General features: G+C 34.8%; 1 protein-coding gene across 8 annotated transcripts in view; it reads right to left on the reverse strand.

Moving 5' to 3' along the window:
- Positions 1 to 20990, reverse strand: part of LOC115445777 — a 56889-nt gene that overhangs the window by 34420 nt on the left and 1479 nt on the right. Inside the window, exons 2-3 of one of the 8 annotated variants that reach the window (XM_037444325.1) lie at positions 18066 to 18399; positions 3155 to 3547 (exon numbers count right to left, since the gene is read on the reverse strand). The exons of 1 other annotated variant lie outside the window; for it this stretch is intronic. In XM_037444325.1, the coding sequence (XP_037300222.1) occupies positions 3155 to 3486 (332 nt within the window). In that variant the 5' untranslated portion in view covers positions 3487 to 3547; positions 18066 to 18399. Of the gene's footprint in view, positions 1 to 3154; positions 3736 to 11278; positions 11707 to 18065; positions 18400 to 20990 lie in introns of those variants that run through there. 6 more of the 8 variants (XM_037444327.1, XM_037444324.1, XM_037444326.1 and 3 more) reach the window with 6 other exon arrangements.

Here is a 20990-nt window from a genome sequence, read left to right on the forward strand (position 1 = left end):
TACTTTAAGTAGGGACTGTGGATAGCCAATGTGCAGTTTTAGGACATATTTACACTTTTGCTTTGTCTACATTTATTGATCTGCGCAACAGCTACTTGCTAGAGTCATATTAATAAACTTCTAACCTGCACCATGATTATTTATGTCAATTGTCTGAACCCTTAAGGTTAAGATCAGGAAAATTTCATGGCTCGCTAAGCATCAAGAGAATGGAGTACACTAAATATTTTTTTATTATTATTTGCTTAAGTATAACATAAATAATATAGTATGTATAAGTGCCATATACGCTTTATAATATAAATCACTTGAAGAATTTAGTTTATAATTGAGAATACAAAACCTATCCATAAGTCGGATTATACTGTGTTTAACGGAAACTATAATATATGTACATTGTGTACTCAACATTTGTATAGATTTCCGATTACAAATTATCATAATAATTTGTATCTAATTTACCATAGTATATTAGAACCAGTAAGTAGTTTCGATCTCCATTAAAAGTACCGATATATCTATAGACCCGTTTAATCATAATATAACTTACTTCAAGGGTTTCGAGCGCCTAAATCGCTGATCCAAATGTCTGGTGTGTTTGTATAAGTCGGCCCTAACCCAAGTATTACAAGTACAAAAAGGGAAAATAAATATATAACATAAAAATGTAAAGTACTAGCTTTTGCACGCGGCTCCGCCCGCGTGACAAAGTTCTCCGGGATAAAATTTGCCTAAAGCAATCAGAAATAATGTAGATTCCTATTACTAAAAGAATTATCAGAATAGATTCCATAGTTACAGAAATTAGTCGCTATAAACCTTCCTCTTTATTATATAACATAGATATATCTTTAGTTTAAAATGGTTTTTATAGTGAGTACAGCTTTATATTCATTATCCTCGTTAAAAACGCCATTATGTTTATTAACCTTATGTTATCTCATAGCATGTTTGTTTATAACAAAAGAATGAGTATAACTAAATTATTTAATTGATTAAACTTAATTTTCAAGCAAAGAAATAGTTTACTTGCCTACATAATAAGAAAGAAATAGCATAAAATTATATCTACATTTTATCTAGCGAAAAAAGTACAACGATATTCATCTTTGGTAAAATAACATACATACCAAAAATATTAGTTATATAACACGTTTAAATCCATTTACATTTTATAAAAAGTATTAAACAGTACCTATTTGCATCAGTCAAAAAATAAGACAACTTTGCCATTTTCATAAACGATAATAATACAATCGTCTCTACATAGGTGACAATAAGATTCTACATTACGGTACTCAAAGCAAAACGTTGGCGTCCCACGAACGCGAATACATAACTAAATTTGATTAAAGGTTTCCGATACGTAAATGATAGTAAAACTACGAACGAAAAGCGCGTGCGACCTAAGCCATTAAGACTCTACGAAAATATACCATGACATCATGGTGTGCGAGCGAGCGCGCGAGACTCGTTTCTGCGTTCCCTTTCGCGCACGGGGCACGACTCGTTTATAAATATGCAAGTGCATTTACTTCATTCCTACTTTGATTATGTATCTATTTAGCAATAATGGGAATTTTCTTTTACAAGTCTGCACATTGTAAAACTCCACTTATTTTCTTAACACAAGAAGGCTCGGAAAATTAGTCCATTGATATTTTATCAGTGGACTAATAGCACAGAGTGGTTAAGCGATTAAGAAAAACTGCTTACCATAAATTATTGTATTTTTCATGATAAATTAAAACAGATTTAAATAACTAGCATATCCGTGTACATAAATGGTCGTGCTCTATTTCCGCATGGTGTTTAGTGTTTACGATTCCTTGTTATTTTGGTCGACTACCAAATGTGAGGTCATGCGCGCCAAATTAGATATTATAATGAACACCTATACTTAACATTGACATAATTTTGCATTAAAAGTTTTTATTAAATAATAATAAAGTTGGATTTGATATTTAGGCGTCGTATTAACAATGACTGCGACTTCACGTTTGACAAAATGTCTGTGTGATTCTAATAATATACTATTTTTAAAATGTATGTATTGGTTGTATCCATTGAACTTTACTTATTTTTCTAATTAGTTTATTCTTAAAAATGGAATTAATTAAAAAATAATCCAGTAAGTATCATCAACTAAAAAATCAATGGAATTAACCTTACATACGATAAAGCAAAATCCCCCGCGGCGCCTGTCTGAACGCAATAAACTCAAAAACTACCGAACAGATTTTGATAAAATGTGGTATGGAGATAATTTGAGACCATGGGAAGAACATAAGCTACTTTTTATCCTGGCAAATACATATATCGGAACATAATATGTCCCGGAAAAGCTGTTCCACGCGGGTGTAGCTGCGATATTTTTTTTTCTAAAAAAAAGGAAATCGCCTTGTTTACTTATACCGAGAATATAACTAACTTAAAAGATGAAATTATTCTTACACCCACGTTCCATAGTTCTAATGATTTATAAACATTAATAAATCATTACAAAAATATACATAAATATTAGTGGTCGTAAATTGATACGTGTACGATTATAATAAATAATGACATCAGCGGACAACAAAAATGTATGTCGTCTCATTAAATTTCATGCTTCAGATCTATAAAAGGGGATCCTCGTTGGGTATATGTATTTCGTGTTGAAAACAATAAACCGAGAAGAAGCCCAAAGTGGAGGCTCTATTTTAAGAGCATCAATCGACGCGCGTGAAAATATATTAAGTACTAATCCGAGATTTTATACAGATGTGTATGAAACGATGTCGTAAAACACACAAATTATATCCAAGCAAAAAATTATAACCACTAGCGTATATACTTAATTAATCAGCCATCACCAACCCGCGACCTGGGGAAACAGTCAACATGATGTCATGCTGATGTTATTGACCCAACGACAAGCTATATGGGCGTGAGGCGTCTGTCTCTCGTTACCAAACATGTGCTTGTGCTGCGAATTGCGACAAAAGAGCAAGGTTGGCGGATTTGCTAATCAATAATAAACATCATTATAAACAAATTTAGATGCACACAACCCACGTTAAACAAACTAAGACGGCAAAATATATTATAATAACGATGACACATTACGCTTTATAGACAACACGACCGGTACAAAATTACGAAAATTTCTTACCTGGCTAAAGTCCCTTTGAGCTTGAGTTTGTTGGACTTTTTGGTGGTGTGAGTGTCCGTGAGAGCGCAGGTGACCGGCTCGGGCGAGTCGTATGCCGTGGCGTGGTGCGGCACGGGACACATGAGCGGTTCCATCCGGCAGGAGATGGACGCCCGCTTGGGTGGCGTCGCTCTAGGGTACGTATGGTGGCGAGAGCTACTCGTTGCGGCCGGATCATTGCGCCTCTGCTTGGGCAGCGTCCGCGCGCAAATAGCACTAGCTGCGTTTTTAAGGTGCGTTCTGAATCGGTTATTGTTGCTTGTCACGCTGAGGACGGCGCCCTCCATCTTCATCTCATTGGCCGCGTGTCACCTCCACCTCAATGTATGTTCGAATCCATTTTTAACACTTCACCTGGTCACCGTAACATTTTTGTTGTGTTGAAATTTGTATTAATAATAATTACACTTTAACAATTTAACAAATGATACAATATTTCCATTTTTGTATTATTGTTAAAAACTCCCGGAACCTATTTTTGTATCACTTATATTGTGTTCGGCATATTTTGTTTTCATTTCACTCTTTAGCACAAGTAGCACCTACATTAGGAATGATGATAATTTATAAATAACACAGGTGAATAAAACCAGTTTAGAAAACTTTTGTCTGGCATAGTTTTTATTTTATTTCGCTAGCTCCTAAATAAAATAGAAACAATATTCTGCTCTACATTTAAAATGGTTTCTCATCAATCCAATAGTGAAACGAGGAAACTATAAGATTGAACCACAGCTATAGCTTACAGAAATTCCAACACAAAGGATTTCAGATTGTGCTACAATTTGAATTAAAACTTAATATACTACGTATTTTGCAAGGCACCTGAAAACTCCGCTTTATACCTAGTTAATTTATTATCTTGTGTAACTTGACCTTAATTTTAATAACTAAAAGGTAATGCAATTATATTCCAGGCCAAGAACTTTATAATATATGAATCGATTAAATGTATCAGCCCACCTAGTACCGACTATAAAGGGTAAAGAATATAATAAATAAACTTTAAATTATTAGCATCGGGGCCGAGACGACAGAACGCCACTCAAGTACATAATAACAAGAAATATTAGTGTTTTTATATTGTAGACTCTACATTGACGAATAACGACGAGAGTAAATTTGATTATAATATGAAACGGTTCAAAACTTAGATATATCAGTATCTTATGGCTTTTTATGGTATTTACATTTAAAAACGTAATGTTTTGAGCCAGTGTTTTCGTAAATATATTATGCGTGGAACGCAGGCTTGCGGAAGGCTTTGCCGTGGCAGGTCAGATGCGGGGAGGCGGGGGCGCGGCGTGGGTGCGCTGACATCACCGCCAGAGCCAGCCGCTCTTACATCACCGGTGACTGCCTCCCACCGACGGAATACCGCCTGCGTGGTCGCATTTACCGCTCCCCTCAACCCGCGCCGCGGCCCCGCCACCCCCACACACGTACCCGTACACTTCACCCCTCCAGCTGCTCACTACATATCAAAAACAACGACGCACACGCACAACGCTTACCAGTGAATTAATTACATTATAATGTCAAATTTAATTTACTTAATATAATATTAACTTTTTGTGGGGCTTTTTGACCACTTCACAGATTAACCATAATTAACAAATCTAACTAAATGAAATGAGATATAAGAATAAGCCCCAAATAATAAAGTATTATTAAAGCTACGTAATTCTCTTATTCTTACGAGGCTAAAGCCGTCATGACCGAACGACGAATCCTCTCTACTGAATAACAATTTTTATACAAATAACATTTTATTTTTTTATTTTGATTTCATTTGGAAGTCAGAAAAGTGCTTACTTAATTAACAATATCACTTTACAGATGGTTAATTTAAAATAAAGAATTTGCAGAATCGGAACAATACTTATTGAGTTTTACGAGAATTTATATATTATAATACTTGTATATATTTAAAATTAAATCAAATTATAAATAAATAATATAGTAAATAGAATAGTAGTATTGATGTAGATTCACTGCATTTTATTATTAAATTAATTTTAATTTTAAGAGATGCTATTATTACAAAATATTATATCTGAACAAATTCAGGAAGTGGAAAAGAATACAAGAGCCCAAAGTGATACCTCTGAGTGGCATGAAAGATCATGCAGGATTACTGCCAGTATGTTTCATTTAGTGTGTCACAGTAAAACATATAAGTACCAAAAATATATGTAATCGATATGATTTTGGTCCCCAAAGCTGTGCAGACTATGTCAGTTGTGCATGGTAAAATCCAAGAAACTATTGCCATTGCCAAATATGATAGAGATTATGGACTAAAAATAAAAAAAAGTGGATTCATTATATCATTTGAATATTCTTTTCTGGCTGTTTCTCCAGACGGTATATTAATTCAAAGATAGAGGCAAGCTTTAAGCCTATTTGTCTCTTAAAATATACAGCATGTATGAGATTTATAAGATTGGTGTTATAACTAAAGTTACTGCAAATAAATGTGATGTGGCAGTTTTGTTATTCCGTTTCAAAGTGACAGCTTTTTATCTGATGCCCAACAAAACTTCTATCATCCTTAATACCTATTCTATTCATAAAATATCAGCAGCGCCCCCGTGATTCATCAGGCATCTTATGTACTCGTATTATTTTCATGATAACTTATCATCAAGTGATAAATTTACTTGCTTGCTTTCCCTGAGCTATAAAAAGTTTCCTCCGCTTTGACTATACCAATAGAAAATTAAAGAACACTATATCCGAACAATCCGATTGCAGTAATTTACAATATGAGCTGTTTACATGCGCAAAAACGATTTAAATCGTAACCTGTTTATAAGAGTGTTTGTCGGGGCACAATGCGCTCTCTAGGCCACATTTCCCACGGCAATGATGTCAAATTGGTTTATCAATCACGGCAGGACGGATGCGATGCGGTGTCGGCGGCCGGCTGCCGAACGTGGGCGGTGTGTTGTATGGCAACCGTTGAGTTCATAACGAGATGTTAATCGACCGGCGGGATGTGCCGAGCAATTCAATACAACTACTACAGACAACGGCATACATTCACGCTGGAAATACGACACAAGTTTGCTACATTTACGTACGTAAGTATCTGAAATAATCGCCATTCCTCATCGACGCGACCGAATGCCACTATCAACTTGTGTTTGTACGTTGTGTAAGTACTTACGAATATTATTTGTGAGTGGAGAGCGGTCACTTGATGCGTAATGTTGAAATACATTAAGAAAGTACCTACTTCAAAATCAAAGTAACTAGACGTTCACCGTTAGGTGTTAACAATAGTTATAATAGTCGAAACAGGTTTAACGGCATCTCGTGACGTGTAGACGGATGTGGATGGCAAATTTTGAGAGCGACTGTAGCCGTCGGTACTTGGCCGTTGTTCAGTTGGTGTATTGTCCGTTTATTGCTAACGAGATCTGGCGAGGTCAGCCTTTTGTACATCGATTGTATTCTCGTCTAGAGAACGGGTTCAAGAATCTTCGTAATTTCGTAATTTCAGCTAACAAGAGCGCATCCATTTATTTATATCGTTCAAGTCTATGCAATAAAATCGTGCTGATTTCGCTACTGGGCGAATACCCGATAGTAATCTACGTATCTGATTAGTTAATAGCCTCATTATAAATAGTGAAAAAATTGCCGTAGTGTCGTTGTTCTGTGGTCGGCTATGTATATGAGGAATCAGAATAATTATAGCAACCGTTAAGATACGAAACGTCTACCATACGTCTGCACAAAAAAAATAACCTCTATCACAGGTAAAAATGTCAAACAATTAATTTTGATTTTGTCAATAAAAATATTTTTTTTGTCAAATATTATAAGTATTATGAATTCAGTTCAAATCAACATATATTTTAATTTGAATATATTTTTAAAAATAATATTTTCGTTTAACATTTATCTACATTGTGTACCAAAACAAACTGACTAATATGGAAATATTTTACGTAATTAAACATTAAAATTAAATTTAACATTAAAATTTTAGTGCATAATAATTACGTTGTAGTATAGTTACGGTTGCAAAGCTTGGGCGACTAAAGGTGTACAATGTAATCCAGCAAAAGATGTAGTACATAGATACCTATATGGAATGTTTTCGGTGGGTGTTTATTTATTGAAATGTTTATCAAATGTATGTCAGGCCCTTGAAGTGTTTAATCAACACACAAGACACATAAGGCAACAATCTGCCCTATTTAACAATCATACCCGAAACCGACGTAATGGTTAAGTATAATGTAATATCCATACTAAAATATAAAGCTAAAAAGTTTGTTTGTACGCACTAATCTCATGAATGACTGGTCCGAATTGAAAAATTATTTTAGCGCTGGATAGCCCATTTATAAAGTTAGGCTATAGGATATACAATAACATCACACTATGACCAATAGAAGAGGAGCATCAATGACATGTGCAAAAATGGGGAAAATTCCTTTTGAGTACTTCTGTTGCGTGCGCTGCGTAAATGTTTAAAATTACGCAACAATAATCTATGACGGAATTATTCCCGCTAAAAAGTTAAAAAAATATATTATAAAACAAAGTTCCCTACCGCACTATCCCATCCCTATCCTATGTCTGCCTGTCTTAATACTGTAAACTCAAAAAATACCCAACAGATTTCGATAAAATTGAGCATGGAGATAGTTTCAGACCTTGGGAAGAACATAGGCTGCTATTCCGGGAAAATATTAAACGGGACTTTTTACCGCAAAACTTTTTCACGCGGGCAAAGCTAGGATCAAAAGCTGATAATATAATAATTATTATATTAATTATAAGAAGATTCCTCAATTAGAATCCCTTAGCACCGGTGTCGTAGGTCGTCAGTCTCGCCATCGGAGGGTGAGTCAGTTATTTAATAATTTGATATGCATTTATATTTTAAAGATATATATAAAATGTAAAAAAATACTATCAAAATAAAGATAAATAATAATGTTAATATCAATTATAATAACGCTGTTCCAGGTGAGTTACGTAATGCCACGGACTTATTATTTAACATTTTAAGTCATCTATAACCAAATCGCAATATGCCATAGGATCACTTCAGCTGATGACATAAAAATGCTTACTTTTTTATAGTGCCGCATTCACAGTTGTTCTCGAAACCAACTATTCCGGATGTTACATGTGACCATATTAAGATATTTTTATTAGTCAGGGCGTGTGATGTGATTCAAACAATATATTCGTATTAGTTTACAAGCAGGAAGTTGTTGTCAACATTAAGCTAACGTTAGACATTATTAAAACGTTTTTTTCCTAAGAATACATAATAAGTTATGTTTTCATACGAATCACATTTCAATAATTTAGTGTATTCAGCTCATCAAACTATATACGTCACAAAATTTTATTTAGAATCAATGGCTAATACGATGAATATGAAAAACTAAACACTGACCTCGAAGTTATAAAACACGCTTTTGTACATTAAGAAGCTAGTGTTACCTACTACTAGTATAATAGTAGCATACATACATTAATACATTATACCAGTGATCGTCCCCTGGTCGAAATTAGATCGTCGATTTTAATATATTTGTAACACAGTTTATACATAAATGTAATTTTTTTGCACTCCTCTAAATGAACTTTCATCACGCCAAATTTCACACTGCTCTGTGCGCGCAATGTGCTTAAAAAGAGAGATAAACGTAAACGTTATTATGTACCCATATAAACAATATTATCATTTTCCCGACACGGAATCGAACCCGAGACCTCAGTACTGCAGTCATACCGTAACTTAACAACACCACCGACAGTCATTGCATGTTTATATACTTGTAATATAAACAAATTCTATGCTCATGTGCTAAAAATATACATTATCTCAAATGTAAGCACAGTTGTGTAGAAACATAATAGATTTAAGTGCTTCGGTGCCCCTTCAGAGGTTACTCAAATGGTCATACACAATATTTAATCTAGTACGTGTAAATATGTCATAGATCTGTTAAACTTGATAATACATTTTATTTTCCAAAGCGTTTACGCATTGAATACAGATGTGGCTAGACGGTGTTTAATAAAAGCGTTACTAAAGATGTGAATGTCCTACTACGTTTAGGTCAACAGCGCAAAACTACTGAATGGATTTGGATGAGACACACCGATAGACTAAGTTCCAAATTAACCTAGGGACTAATTATGTCCCGCAAAATTTGATCACCAGCGGAGCTATGAACAAAAGCTTGTTTTTATACAAATTAACAATGCAGAATAATCATTAATGTTTTTAGTAAAATAATATAATCTACTTTAATAATATGAATGATTTTTAGAATATCGTTACGGCAAGCTTTAATTTCTTTAATATTATATAAAATATGCAATGTAGGCACGTAACTACTCCATTTTAACAAGATAAAGGAGCCGTTTCAAAAGACACGGTAATACTTATAATTATAGGCGTGATGGATCTTCGCTTGCGTAAGTTTAGTTTGCTTGCTTAGGTGGAAAATTGTTTTAATATAATCATACTTATAACCATCTAAATGTTTGAATTATTAAAGTATTTATCATTTACATTTCCAGAATAATTCTTTAATATATAGTTTTTAGCAGATAAAATAAAACTACAAAATATTAAGAATATTAAGACCTTTAACAATTTTCCCGAGTTGTTAGATATTTAAGTATGTAATTGGTTACTTATTATTCAAGTATATATACGTAAAGCTAAAAATTCTTATTTAAAATAATAATGTTCTTAAAAACTGGCACTATATGTATTTACAAAATACCTTTGCAGTAGTTGGGTTACTAGATAGCCGAGTAGATGTTACATATGCCGATTATGGGAACTCTTCTAAAATATTGATGAAAAAAAATATTAAATATTATGTTTTCCCCATAAGGAGCAAAATGTCCTCCTTTAGGTCGAGTTTCTAGTACCATTTAGGTTTTAACATAGATTATAGACAGCAAACAGACGTTCTCTAAATGTGACCTAGAGCTAGCTAATAGTGTTATGAGTTGTTACATCTAGGTATAAATAATTAGACAAATTCTTCGCATTGTATTAACGATAGCTTACCAAAAGTGGCTAAGTCAAATATAATAGACCTTGTTCTATATCTACAATAGAACTGTGATTGCTGTGGTTCATTACAATTTACCCACGATACAACATAGTACAACCTTAATAAACAAAGGATTATAAATCCACAACCGTTCGTTACTTTCTACTATCATAATAATGAAAAAAAAAAAGGATAATATATTGCAAATGATCGTTTTTAACTTAGTTATAATTTATCAATAAACGTATTTTAAACAAAAACCTGTATGAGTAGTTTTTATAAGAATATTATAAATACATCATCTCTGTATTTGGCGGTGTAGGGTACAATAAAAGAATTGCACCTGAAATAATAACTTTTGAAATAAAAACTAAAAACTATTTAAACGGATTTTATCGCGGTTTTTTTTATATTATTATTTTCTCCCGACGTTTCGAAGACTTTGCAGCCTTCATGGTCACGGGGAAACGTCGGGAGAAAATAATAATATAAAAAAAAACCGCGATAAAATCCGTTTAAATAGTTTTTAGTTTTTATTTCAATGTCTAACATTCGCGTAAACATAAGAAATCATAATAACTTTTGTCAATTGAAAAGCTTTTGCTCGGTGAGCAGTAGTTCACACTAATAACCGAATGCTACTTGAGGACGCGAACGTTAAATGGAATTAGCATAACATAGAGCGCCAATTATAATTGTTGACATGTAGATAACTTTAACGGTACTAATTTAACAATAGTAATACTATGAATGTGGATTGCGGAGGAATGATTTGATTATTCAAACATACATTCCCGTATACCCTCTATGTCCGTGGTCACATGGTCTAATTTTTTTTACTATTATAATACCCGACACCTTGATCATATGCCAATCTTATGATGCATAATGTCTGTCAGTGGCCAATTAGCAAATGAAATATCAGTTTTTCAGTCACCTACTACCTGAGTACTTCAAATTGTTGTAAACACCTAAATTAAATGAAAAGTCCGCGACAAGAGCACAATATAATTCTCATAAACAGCTTACGTACAGAATATCCTTCAACACTGATCGATAACGTTTGGAAAACGGGGATCGATGAGAATGTAACTGCGATCCAAAGCCGATATATTGCTGGCCGTATTCTATTCACCTGTGTTATATTAGAAACCCATACGTTGTTTCCCACCAATGTATTTCTATAAATCAGTTTCACACAACGTCACTGTAAGTAAACTGGCATGTTTGTTCAATTAGCGAAACTAAAATAGTTTTGCGTCGTGTAACCGCACATGTACCACGCGCCTGAGCTGATCGCGCAGCACTGGTGACCGGTGAACGATAGCGACCGAACGACCCTACACCCGCTACCACCAACTCGCTTACGACGCGCACTAACGTATGTTTATCGCTAATGTATGAGTGAGCACCGAGCTGTGAGAGCTCCTCCGGCCACTAGTACGTTGGAACTACTACCTATATAACAAAAACGACACGACGCGACGCTACGAGAGCGTGGTGAGGAACAAGCTTTGTTGCCTCCACGTTGATAACAGTATACATGCTCGCCACATCATTCACACATGACACACACACACTCATACGAAATCTAGACCATACAAACACTAGGTAACTTCATAATGCCATTTTTTTTGATATAAGTATATATTGATCTCTGACATATAATACACATACCTGTAGATCATTATAAAAATCTTCCATATCACATCATATTGAATTAAAGAAATATTACCCGTTCCATCGTTATTTCCATTTAAGTGATGGTTACTTTCACATCAGGCATTGGTTTTATAAACAAAGTAACAACCAATAAGTATGTATATAGATTAATACATCATCAAAAACACTGAGCAACCAAATGGATCTTTCTTACAGAAAATAGCAACATTGTCGACAGGGACAAACAACATGAAGCACGTCATGTTCAGCATCATCATCTAGCAACCTCGCTTACTGACAACATAGTTGTCGCACACGTTGAATGTCACGTGTCGCATTTCAATGGTTGTCTAGTGAATTCGTTAGCATAGCATCGCGTAATCCATAGAAGTATTTATAGCATAAATACGAAATATTTCTCAAAATATTTTTTAAGCATTGAATTAAGGTGGTAGCTCAAGGTCCATTTTCATACATTTTGTTTCGGCTTTAATCTGGGTAACTAAACAAGTATTGGCAAGTAAAGAATTTAAATTCACGTCTAGTTAGTGATTAGTTCTCGCAGTTGAAAGAAAAACGTAAAAATAATTAATAATCATGGATATTTCGGCCTTTAAAATTTAATATGACGAAATTTTAAAGGCAGAAATATCCAGGATTATTAATTATTTTTACATTTTTCTTTCAACTGCGAGAACTAATCACTAACTAGACGTGAATTTAAATTCTTTACTTGCCAATACTTGTTTAGTTACCCAGATTAAAGCCGAAACAAAATGTATGAAAATGGACCTTGAGCTACCACCTTAACTCACAGTATTTCAAAAGACAAAAATACTGTCTGAGCATTTTTTTAGTTTAGTGTAACAAATTTACTAGGGTTGCGAACTTCGTAGCTTACATTCATTTTACTGTGCCAATGTGCAATACGGAATCAGCTTTATTTTTAATAAATAATGTCAGATATTGAAATTAAACTAATTTTCCGGATTCTATCGCGGTTTTCTGTTTTTTTATTTTTCTCCCGACGTTTCGAAGACTGCAGAAAAATAAAAAACAAAAAACCGCGATAGAATCCGGAAAATTAGTTTAATTTCAAATAATGTCAGATTAGAATTTCAAACCACGCATATTATGATGGAGGGAATTCTGGAGCAGCAGCCGCAGATTGTCAAATTCAGATTATATTAGTAGTTAGAATGTCCTAGCTGTGAATTAAAACAAAACAATATTAAGGAATATTTTTTTCCTCAGTCAACGTTTTATAGGGATTATTTATAGGATGTTTTGTTTACTGGATCAAACCCCATGCAAAACTTAATCCAGACTCTACCACTGAAACATTAGTTTGGAATAGAGTGTTTCCATATATCAATACTATTGGTGCTACTTTGTACAATACATTTATTTATCGCGACTCCGTCGAAAATACTGGTCATACGATTTATGTCAAATAAAGTGATTTTTTTTCCAATTCCTGAATCGTAAGTAAAATTGTGTCACTTATCAAATTGGCTAAATAGGTAATGAATTTGTTGAAATATATAACAAGACAAATAACGCTAACATTGAAATAAATAAGCAGTCATTCAAGCCCGGTGCCGCAAAAGCAATCAAATGCTTGTAATTCCTGCACAAAGTCTTCTTTACTGTACAAGTGAATAAGATCGATTTCGAGATAGGACTGTACGGGTGGGCAGCAGCCTCTAAAACGTTCCTAAAAGGCAATACCTACATTTTAAAGATATTCTAGATGCTCAGATTCTGAAAAATGTAGTCAACAAGAAAATGGGCAATTTAACCAAAACTTCGACGACGATTTATTAAAATGCGCTTACAACTCATTAAAGTAATTTTAATAGTATACTAAAACTACAAATGAACTACGTTGAACTTTGTATTACTCATAACAGATTTAAAACAATTTACATAACTACATATTTTCAATATTTTTGACAGGTACGTAATAAATATAGAATATTAAATAAGTCCTTACAAGCAAATAAAAAATGTTATTTAAAAAATACTGATCTAAGCATAGGCTTCAGATAGTTGTCAATGAAACAAGCCGATGTAAACTATGATGTGAAAGCAGTGAGCGTACGATACTGCATGGCGCTCTTGTGCTGATGCTATCACAACTTCAGCTAGCGAACAATGACCAAAATAAAGTTGACCGCGGCCGGCATGGAGGCGCAGAGGCGCCGCGACGGCCGCTGCACGACGTGTGGAGCGTGCTGCGATATTTTGGCAAGTCGACCGGTGCGTGTCGCGGCCGACCGATGGCATCATCGCCGTGGAGGATCGTGACGTCATCGCGCCTTTTCCAAACGTGGCCGCGAGACGAAAATAGTCCCCGCCCCACCAACCGCGGCCCCTCGCACCGTCACCGACAGATTTAGCGAACTGAGCGGTGGTCACCAGCGACACCTCACCTCATATCTAACTCGCCTCGCTTTTGTAGCCCGGTGATGAACTGTAACCAGGTCGCCTTAACACAATTCCTGACATACTTAACCAGTTTCAAATTAAAACTATTTTACTACAGGTCACATCATACAAAGTCCATTTCCTTACAAACACAGAACCTATTCTAGTGTTAAATTACAAGCCCGTCAAATGTTTAGAGTGTTTTATGCTATTTATTTAACATTTAAAAATTTATATTAAATTTTACTATAATGTAGATTATAAGTATATTTTATATTGCGAACGCTCGTAAAGTAATTTACAATGATCTGAAAATAAAAATATGATTTATTTATTTTTATATTTATCATTTTATTTAAGTTAAATTTCAACATTAGGTCATAACTCATGAGGAAGTTAGGTATGATTGATTGATATATAATGTATCGATATTCATTTTCGAAGAAACATATTTTTATTGCGTCACAGTGGAAAAATGTTTATCTTTGCCGAAGCATGAACCTATGAAAACGTTTACCATATTATCATAGGTTTCGACGTCATCTTGACATTTCAAACCGTTTGAAAAGAAGAAATGCGCAATGATACGTTTGGGTTGTAATAATTTTAAATTTATCAATTTATATTTATAAATAATATTTTATTTTGTATGTTGTTCTTCTTTGTCATAAGACCTTCCTTCGTGCCAAAATTCAATATTGTACGTCACCAGGAAGTACGTTTTTATCTCAATACTGTCTATCTGTCTATCTATCTTAACACTACTGCAACTCCCTTAAGTCAGAATAGAAATTCCAATTATGTATGCATTTCCCTACGAGATCGAATCAGAAATGAGGAGATCCGTAGGAGAACAAAGGTTACCGACATAGCCCATAGGATTAGCAAGTTGAAGTGGCAGTGGGTCGGGCACATAGCTCGAAGAACCGATGGCCGTTGGGGTCGAAAGGTTCTAGAGTGGAGGCCACGTACAGGCAAGCGAAATGTCGGACGCCCGCCTACAAGGTGGACGGACGACCTGGCTATGGTCACAGGAAGTCGCTGGATGCCGGCCGCTTCCAACAGGTCGACGTGGAGATCCTTGGGAGACGCCTATATTCAGCAGTGGACTTCCTGTGGCTGAGATGATGATGATGCATTTAGATAAACCTAACCACTACTCCATCTTTAACTTGAAATGTTACTAATCAAATTAAAGGCAGGAAGAACTTGAAACTTTAAATATTTTATTCATTTTCCGTATTAGTGCAACGCGGGAGACAAAGTAATGAGATCAAGAGCTAATAAACCCCAAACATGGAGACATTTAAAACTGGAAAAGCCAGATGCAAAACACGACGCGCAAAGTTTATAGAGTTCTATTATTCGGATCGTTAAACTAGATCCCAATATTAATGACGTCTGTCATATTATTCAGTGTCAGATTCTTAAATTTTTATAAAACCGCTATTTTTATTTCCTTTCAGGTTATGTCAAAACACTTACATTCAAAATGATGTTCTATTTCTTCCTTAATAAAAACTTCTTTCGTTTTTTACTGTATACAAAAAAATGTAGTTACACCAAAAAGCGGCTAAGTGTGAGTCGAATTCGCGGATATAAGTTCCGTACTTAGAAGGCTTTTTGCCTTTTTTATTATTAATAAATGATATTGACCGCAAAATTCGGGAAATATAAATGCAACTCACTTCCACGATTAATTTAAAACGAAAGTTTTTTTTTTAGAAAACCGAAAAAAATTAAATGTTTTTGGGGCAATAAATCCGTTGGCTAATTTTCAAAATCTTCGGCAACTATATAGATGACAACATTAGGCATCAATATTATATATTGATGCAGATGTAGATTAAATATATATAAGTAATTAAAATATTTAAAATGTTTAGTTTTGTAATACGTGAGTCAAATTGAATGAGATATTAATTATTTTTTTCATTGCTTGAGCAGGCAGACCAACGCGTAGGTACCGGGTAACCTGACGTCAAGTGATCTCCACCATCCATTTATTTACTTTTAATTCTGTAAGTAAATATTTTTTGAATAAGGTGCTGACTCCAAAAAAACATTTGCATATGTACATAATATCTAAACATAAAAAAAACATTCACATCGAATTGGTAACCTCCTCCTTTTTTTGAAGTTGGTTAAAAACACGCATTGCAGCAAACAAGATTACATTTCTTGTATTTTTATGTCTCTTTTTCGTTTTTTTTTTAATGGTTTTACGGTTTTATATTTTGTTATAAATCTTTTATTTTGTGCTATTAAGTTAGTTAAAAAATCGATTTAATTGTACCCTACACAAATATAATCATAATAATTCTTTTTGATTTTGAGTTCCCTTCAGGATCTCCGAAGGTCAAGGTTCATGTCAATGAAATTAAAACAAGTTCATTCCGAAGCTATAGAAAATCTATTGCATAAAAAACATGTAAATGGAACCACGGGCGTAAAAATTGTCGCGGAGCAAACATAAAAAAAAAAATGCGATGGATTAAGTAACTTAGAAGTATGTCGAAAACAGTACTGTCAAAAATGAATGCGCGAAAATAAGTGTATAATTTTCTTCATAAATACATTTTTTGTACGTTGTACGAATAATGGTAATACAAGTAATATATTTTACTCTTGCGACGGTTCAAGAGCCCAAATAATGTAATAGCCAAAGAATAAATGCTGTCGGTCAATTAATTAATGACAACACCTACACAACGAACAGCGAGGCTACCACAGTGATAAGATAATATGGTCGAGCGAGGTGAAACTTGGAAAGAAATAAAAATATTTGTAATGTTGCATCGGTCGGCCATTCATTGCTGAAAACGCGCGCGACAGTCAATCGGTTCTGAGAAAACTACTCGCGTTTCCTGGAACTGCTACTATGAACACTCACACGCGCGCGCACAATCCACTGCGTCTGTGTGGCACACATACTCGCCCACGGCCCTGATAACGCAAAGCCGTGACGGCGAGGCGTATCGGTGCTCTCATATTCAACCAACTCATATTGCGTGCCCAGCTTAGCTTACATACAATCAAACAATTTACCATGAGTGCTACCAAACGGCAGCACGCTAATAAGCATCCCTACTTGCATTACTACCATCACGAGAAAAACGAAAATAAGCGTAATTTACGTGGCATATTGTGGGTTATAAAGTAAACAATTACTTGCGTTCATATACGCGTCATTATTGAAAATGAAAAAGAACGAGCGAGTCACCTGCCTACTTCCTACTTCAATGCCAATTATACTTGCAAATTGTTTAATAAACAACGCTATCACCTAGTCGTCATCAAAATATATTTTCGGCTTAATATGATTAGATCAGTTATTTAACAACCTATCAATAGTTTAATAGAACGATCGCAAGAGCATCGGGGTCGGCTGCGCAATGCCAACGGTCAATAACGATGGCTTGACATGTGAACTGAAGAGCAATGAATCAATTAAAAACTCTTATTTTGCTGCCAAGAAATAAGTACTTTGTTTGCATGCGTTTGGTAGTGATTATTGTAAAATGCTACTTTATCGCCGATATAAAGTGCAGGTGGAGTCATTAATAAATAATTTGTTTTGACAACTGCTTTTGGAAGTAAATGCGAGTGCTGTAATGACAAATGAAAAAAAGATTACGCGATAAGATTAGTCATAGCTGTGGTAGACAATAAAGACATTATATAAACACAGAGTGAATTTTAATTGGCAAAAGCAGATGATTACTCACTTGGTGAGGCTGAAAGTAGCATCGCAGACCGCGGCAGCGGCAGCGGCCCGGCGCTCCGCAGCCGCGTCTACCATGCCTCTGCATCACCGCGACGGGCATAACTCGCGAGTCGCGCCACCTCGCCCCGTCACCTCGCCACCACCCACTACACCACTATCATCTATCACAATCACAACGTAAGTACCTACAACCCTCACAGAGTCACAGCCTCCTTGTCCGACACTTAATCACCCGAGGTTGTAATTAGATATTGATACGTGTGCGGTTACAACTTTTCTGCGAACTGGTAATATTAAACAAGTTTATAAACACGCGGCCGGACTAATTACAATATCTGAAACAAACAAAACCTTCCATATAACACGCCATTATTTTGTTCAAATGTGGATGCATGCCTTAAAAAAATAACATATAGCTCCCGATATCCATGCAAACGTGTATTATTAATTTACATTGTTCGTGCACTGCCAATTTACCGATAAACAAAGTATGTAAGCAATAAAGTATTTCATTATAATGGATTTTAGGTACTACCTAAGATTAGTAATGTAGTTTAATTAAGAAATATAAGACCGCAAAGGCATTTATGTAGACAATACATGCAGCTGTAAGATTTGTTCATAATTACGCAGTATTTAATAAGTATGGGAAAGTCATTCGCTTTAAAGAACTAAAGAGTGCATCTGGTGTACAAAATATTATGACCGACAAAGTAACGTGAAAGTGTACTACATTTTTACGCGCCTATCTATTCGTTTTTTCCTGCTATCGGTGCCATATTATCAAGATCGACATTATTGAGTGCAAATGTAAATACACACTAATTGATCACATTCTGGCCAATCAAAACCGCCTATATGCTTTTTATAATAACAAGTAATCACCTGTCTGTCACCGGGGAACTAGTCAGTTCCCTTGCGATTCTATGTTAAATTTTCTACTCCAACTGATAACAATGTAGGTAATTTGGAATATATTATTGTTATGAATGATCTCTATAGATGGTATTTCTTGACGCTACAATTTTCAAACGTTTATTTAATTTGGGGGTATTTTAGAGTTCTCCCACTAAAAGTCCGGCACCGCAAGATTCCTCTAGCATTATAGATGTTTGTGGACGGCGGTGATCATTTACAATTAGTTTACAAAATTGCTCATTAGCGCCGCCTCTATACACAAGAAAACGAAAAGGCAGAAAACAAAATATTGGCACTTTAATGTATTTTATCCATCGATGTACATGTACTACGCCCTATACATACTTTCGACAGATCCGTCTAGAAATCTTTGATGGAAGCCTATGTTTAGCAGTGGACTTTATGTGGCTGATCATGACTGACTGACTATACGTCAAAGATTTCGATCATATTTTTATGATATTTAATATATTACTTTTTGCCTCTACTCCTTGATAAATCCGACCATATTTTTTACCGTGTCAAAATAATAATTAGGATTTATGTAGGTAATGTAATTAAAAAAGCGGGGAAGTCGACCGCTTTTAGCACACACTAAGCTCTACTTTTAACAAAGAAAGATATGAAATAGAACTGAATAAACCTCCTTATTTTACTGAAATATTTGTGTTCCCGTAACTGGAGTCGGTGATCAGAATAATTACAGATTCACTCGAGGTACACATGAATATTTCGATGGAAATCGCATATAAAATCGGTAAATGCAGGTTGTTGACACCGACAATATTTGCATTTTTTATTTATCAATGCAATGCCAGCGGAAAAAACACTAGACCTTTATAATTATACACTACTGCAATAGTTACATACACAATGTTTAACGGGAGCCTCATAACATGGGGACGAGAGGTTTACCACGTGATGTATTTCTCGTACGCCGGGCTTCATCTGGATAGATGCTGTCACTGAGTTTGTACCGTCGAACAGCAGAGTACAAGTACTAATGTTTTCCGGTTTGAAGAACATTGTAGTCTCTATTGACTCCGGGTGTCACGAACAGTGGGATGCCACACAATACTTTATAATCCAACATTACGTTTTTTTGCTTACTATCAGGTTAGCGGCTTGTTCGTTCGTAGTTCAGTTGTAAAGAAAAATAGTTGCGGTCCACTGACATCGCTAATATGAGAGCGCACATAGGGCAGCAAAATTGCTTTAAAACATCTACAATTTGCTTGAAAGAATAGCATGAATCGCACTGTACCAACTCATCCAGATTATATGCACGAAACTTCTTTGGTTAACGGGATGCTGTCATGAAAATTAGATAGCGATATTATGCATACTATAAACCACACAATGTTTCGCCACGCGCCTAAGCAATCTAGAACATACGCAAGAGGGTTTTCGAATATAAAAAAAACTGACTGGCTAAATTTAAATTTAGTTATTTAATTTATTTCGATATATCTCAAAGATTAGAACATTTTTTGTTGACATACTTACAAATGACTTATTTTGATTCGTTGATTCTCTGAATCTGATTAAAGATGGAAATCGGGATCTTTTATTGATAACTGCTGTAAGATTTCTAATTATTGAATCAATTCGCAATTCTTTAATCGCTGTCTTTTCAGTTGTTTTTTTTTTCATAACGTAGAACATAATATTATAAGACTTTCCTAAGCATATGCGTTTCGAAATCGGTATAAAATTTATCTTTATCATTTCATTGCGCCTACGGATAAACCGGAACCTGGACAAATTATAGTGAGAGGATCAAGGGGATTCTTGTAATGCGCTCTCGAATTTTTTTTCTAGGGAAAAAACGCAAACGCGTGCGATACCGTAAGCCAAATCTTCAACTTGATTATTAAGCTTATTATTGACAATTGCAGGTTTTAACGAGACTATTAAATATCAAACGTTTAGTTTTATAGAAGATGCGCAATCTAGCATCCTCTTCCGGACCGCTCCTGAAAGACAATGCAGACCTATGACATAGTAA

Source organism: Manduca sexta, chromosome 28 (assembly GCF_014839805.1).
Source record: "Manduca sexta isolate Smith_Timp_Sample1 chromosome 28, JHU_Msex_v1.0, whole genome shotgun sequence".
Classification (NCBI taxonomy): domain Eukaryota; kingdom Metazoa; phylum Arthropoda; class Insecta; order Lepidoptera; family Sphingidae; genus Manduca; species Manduca sexta.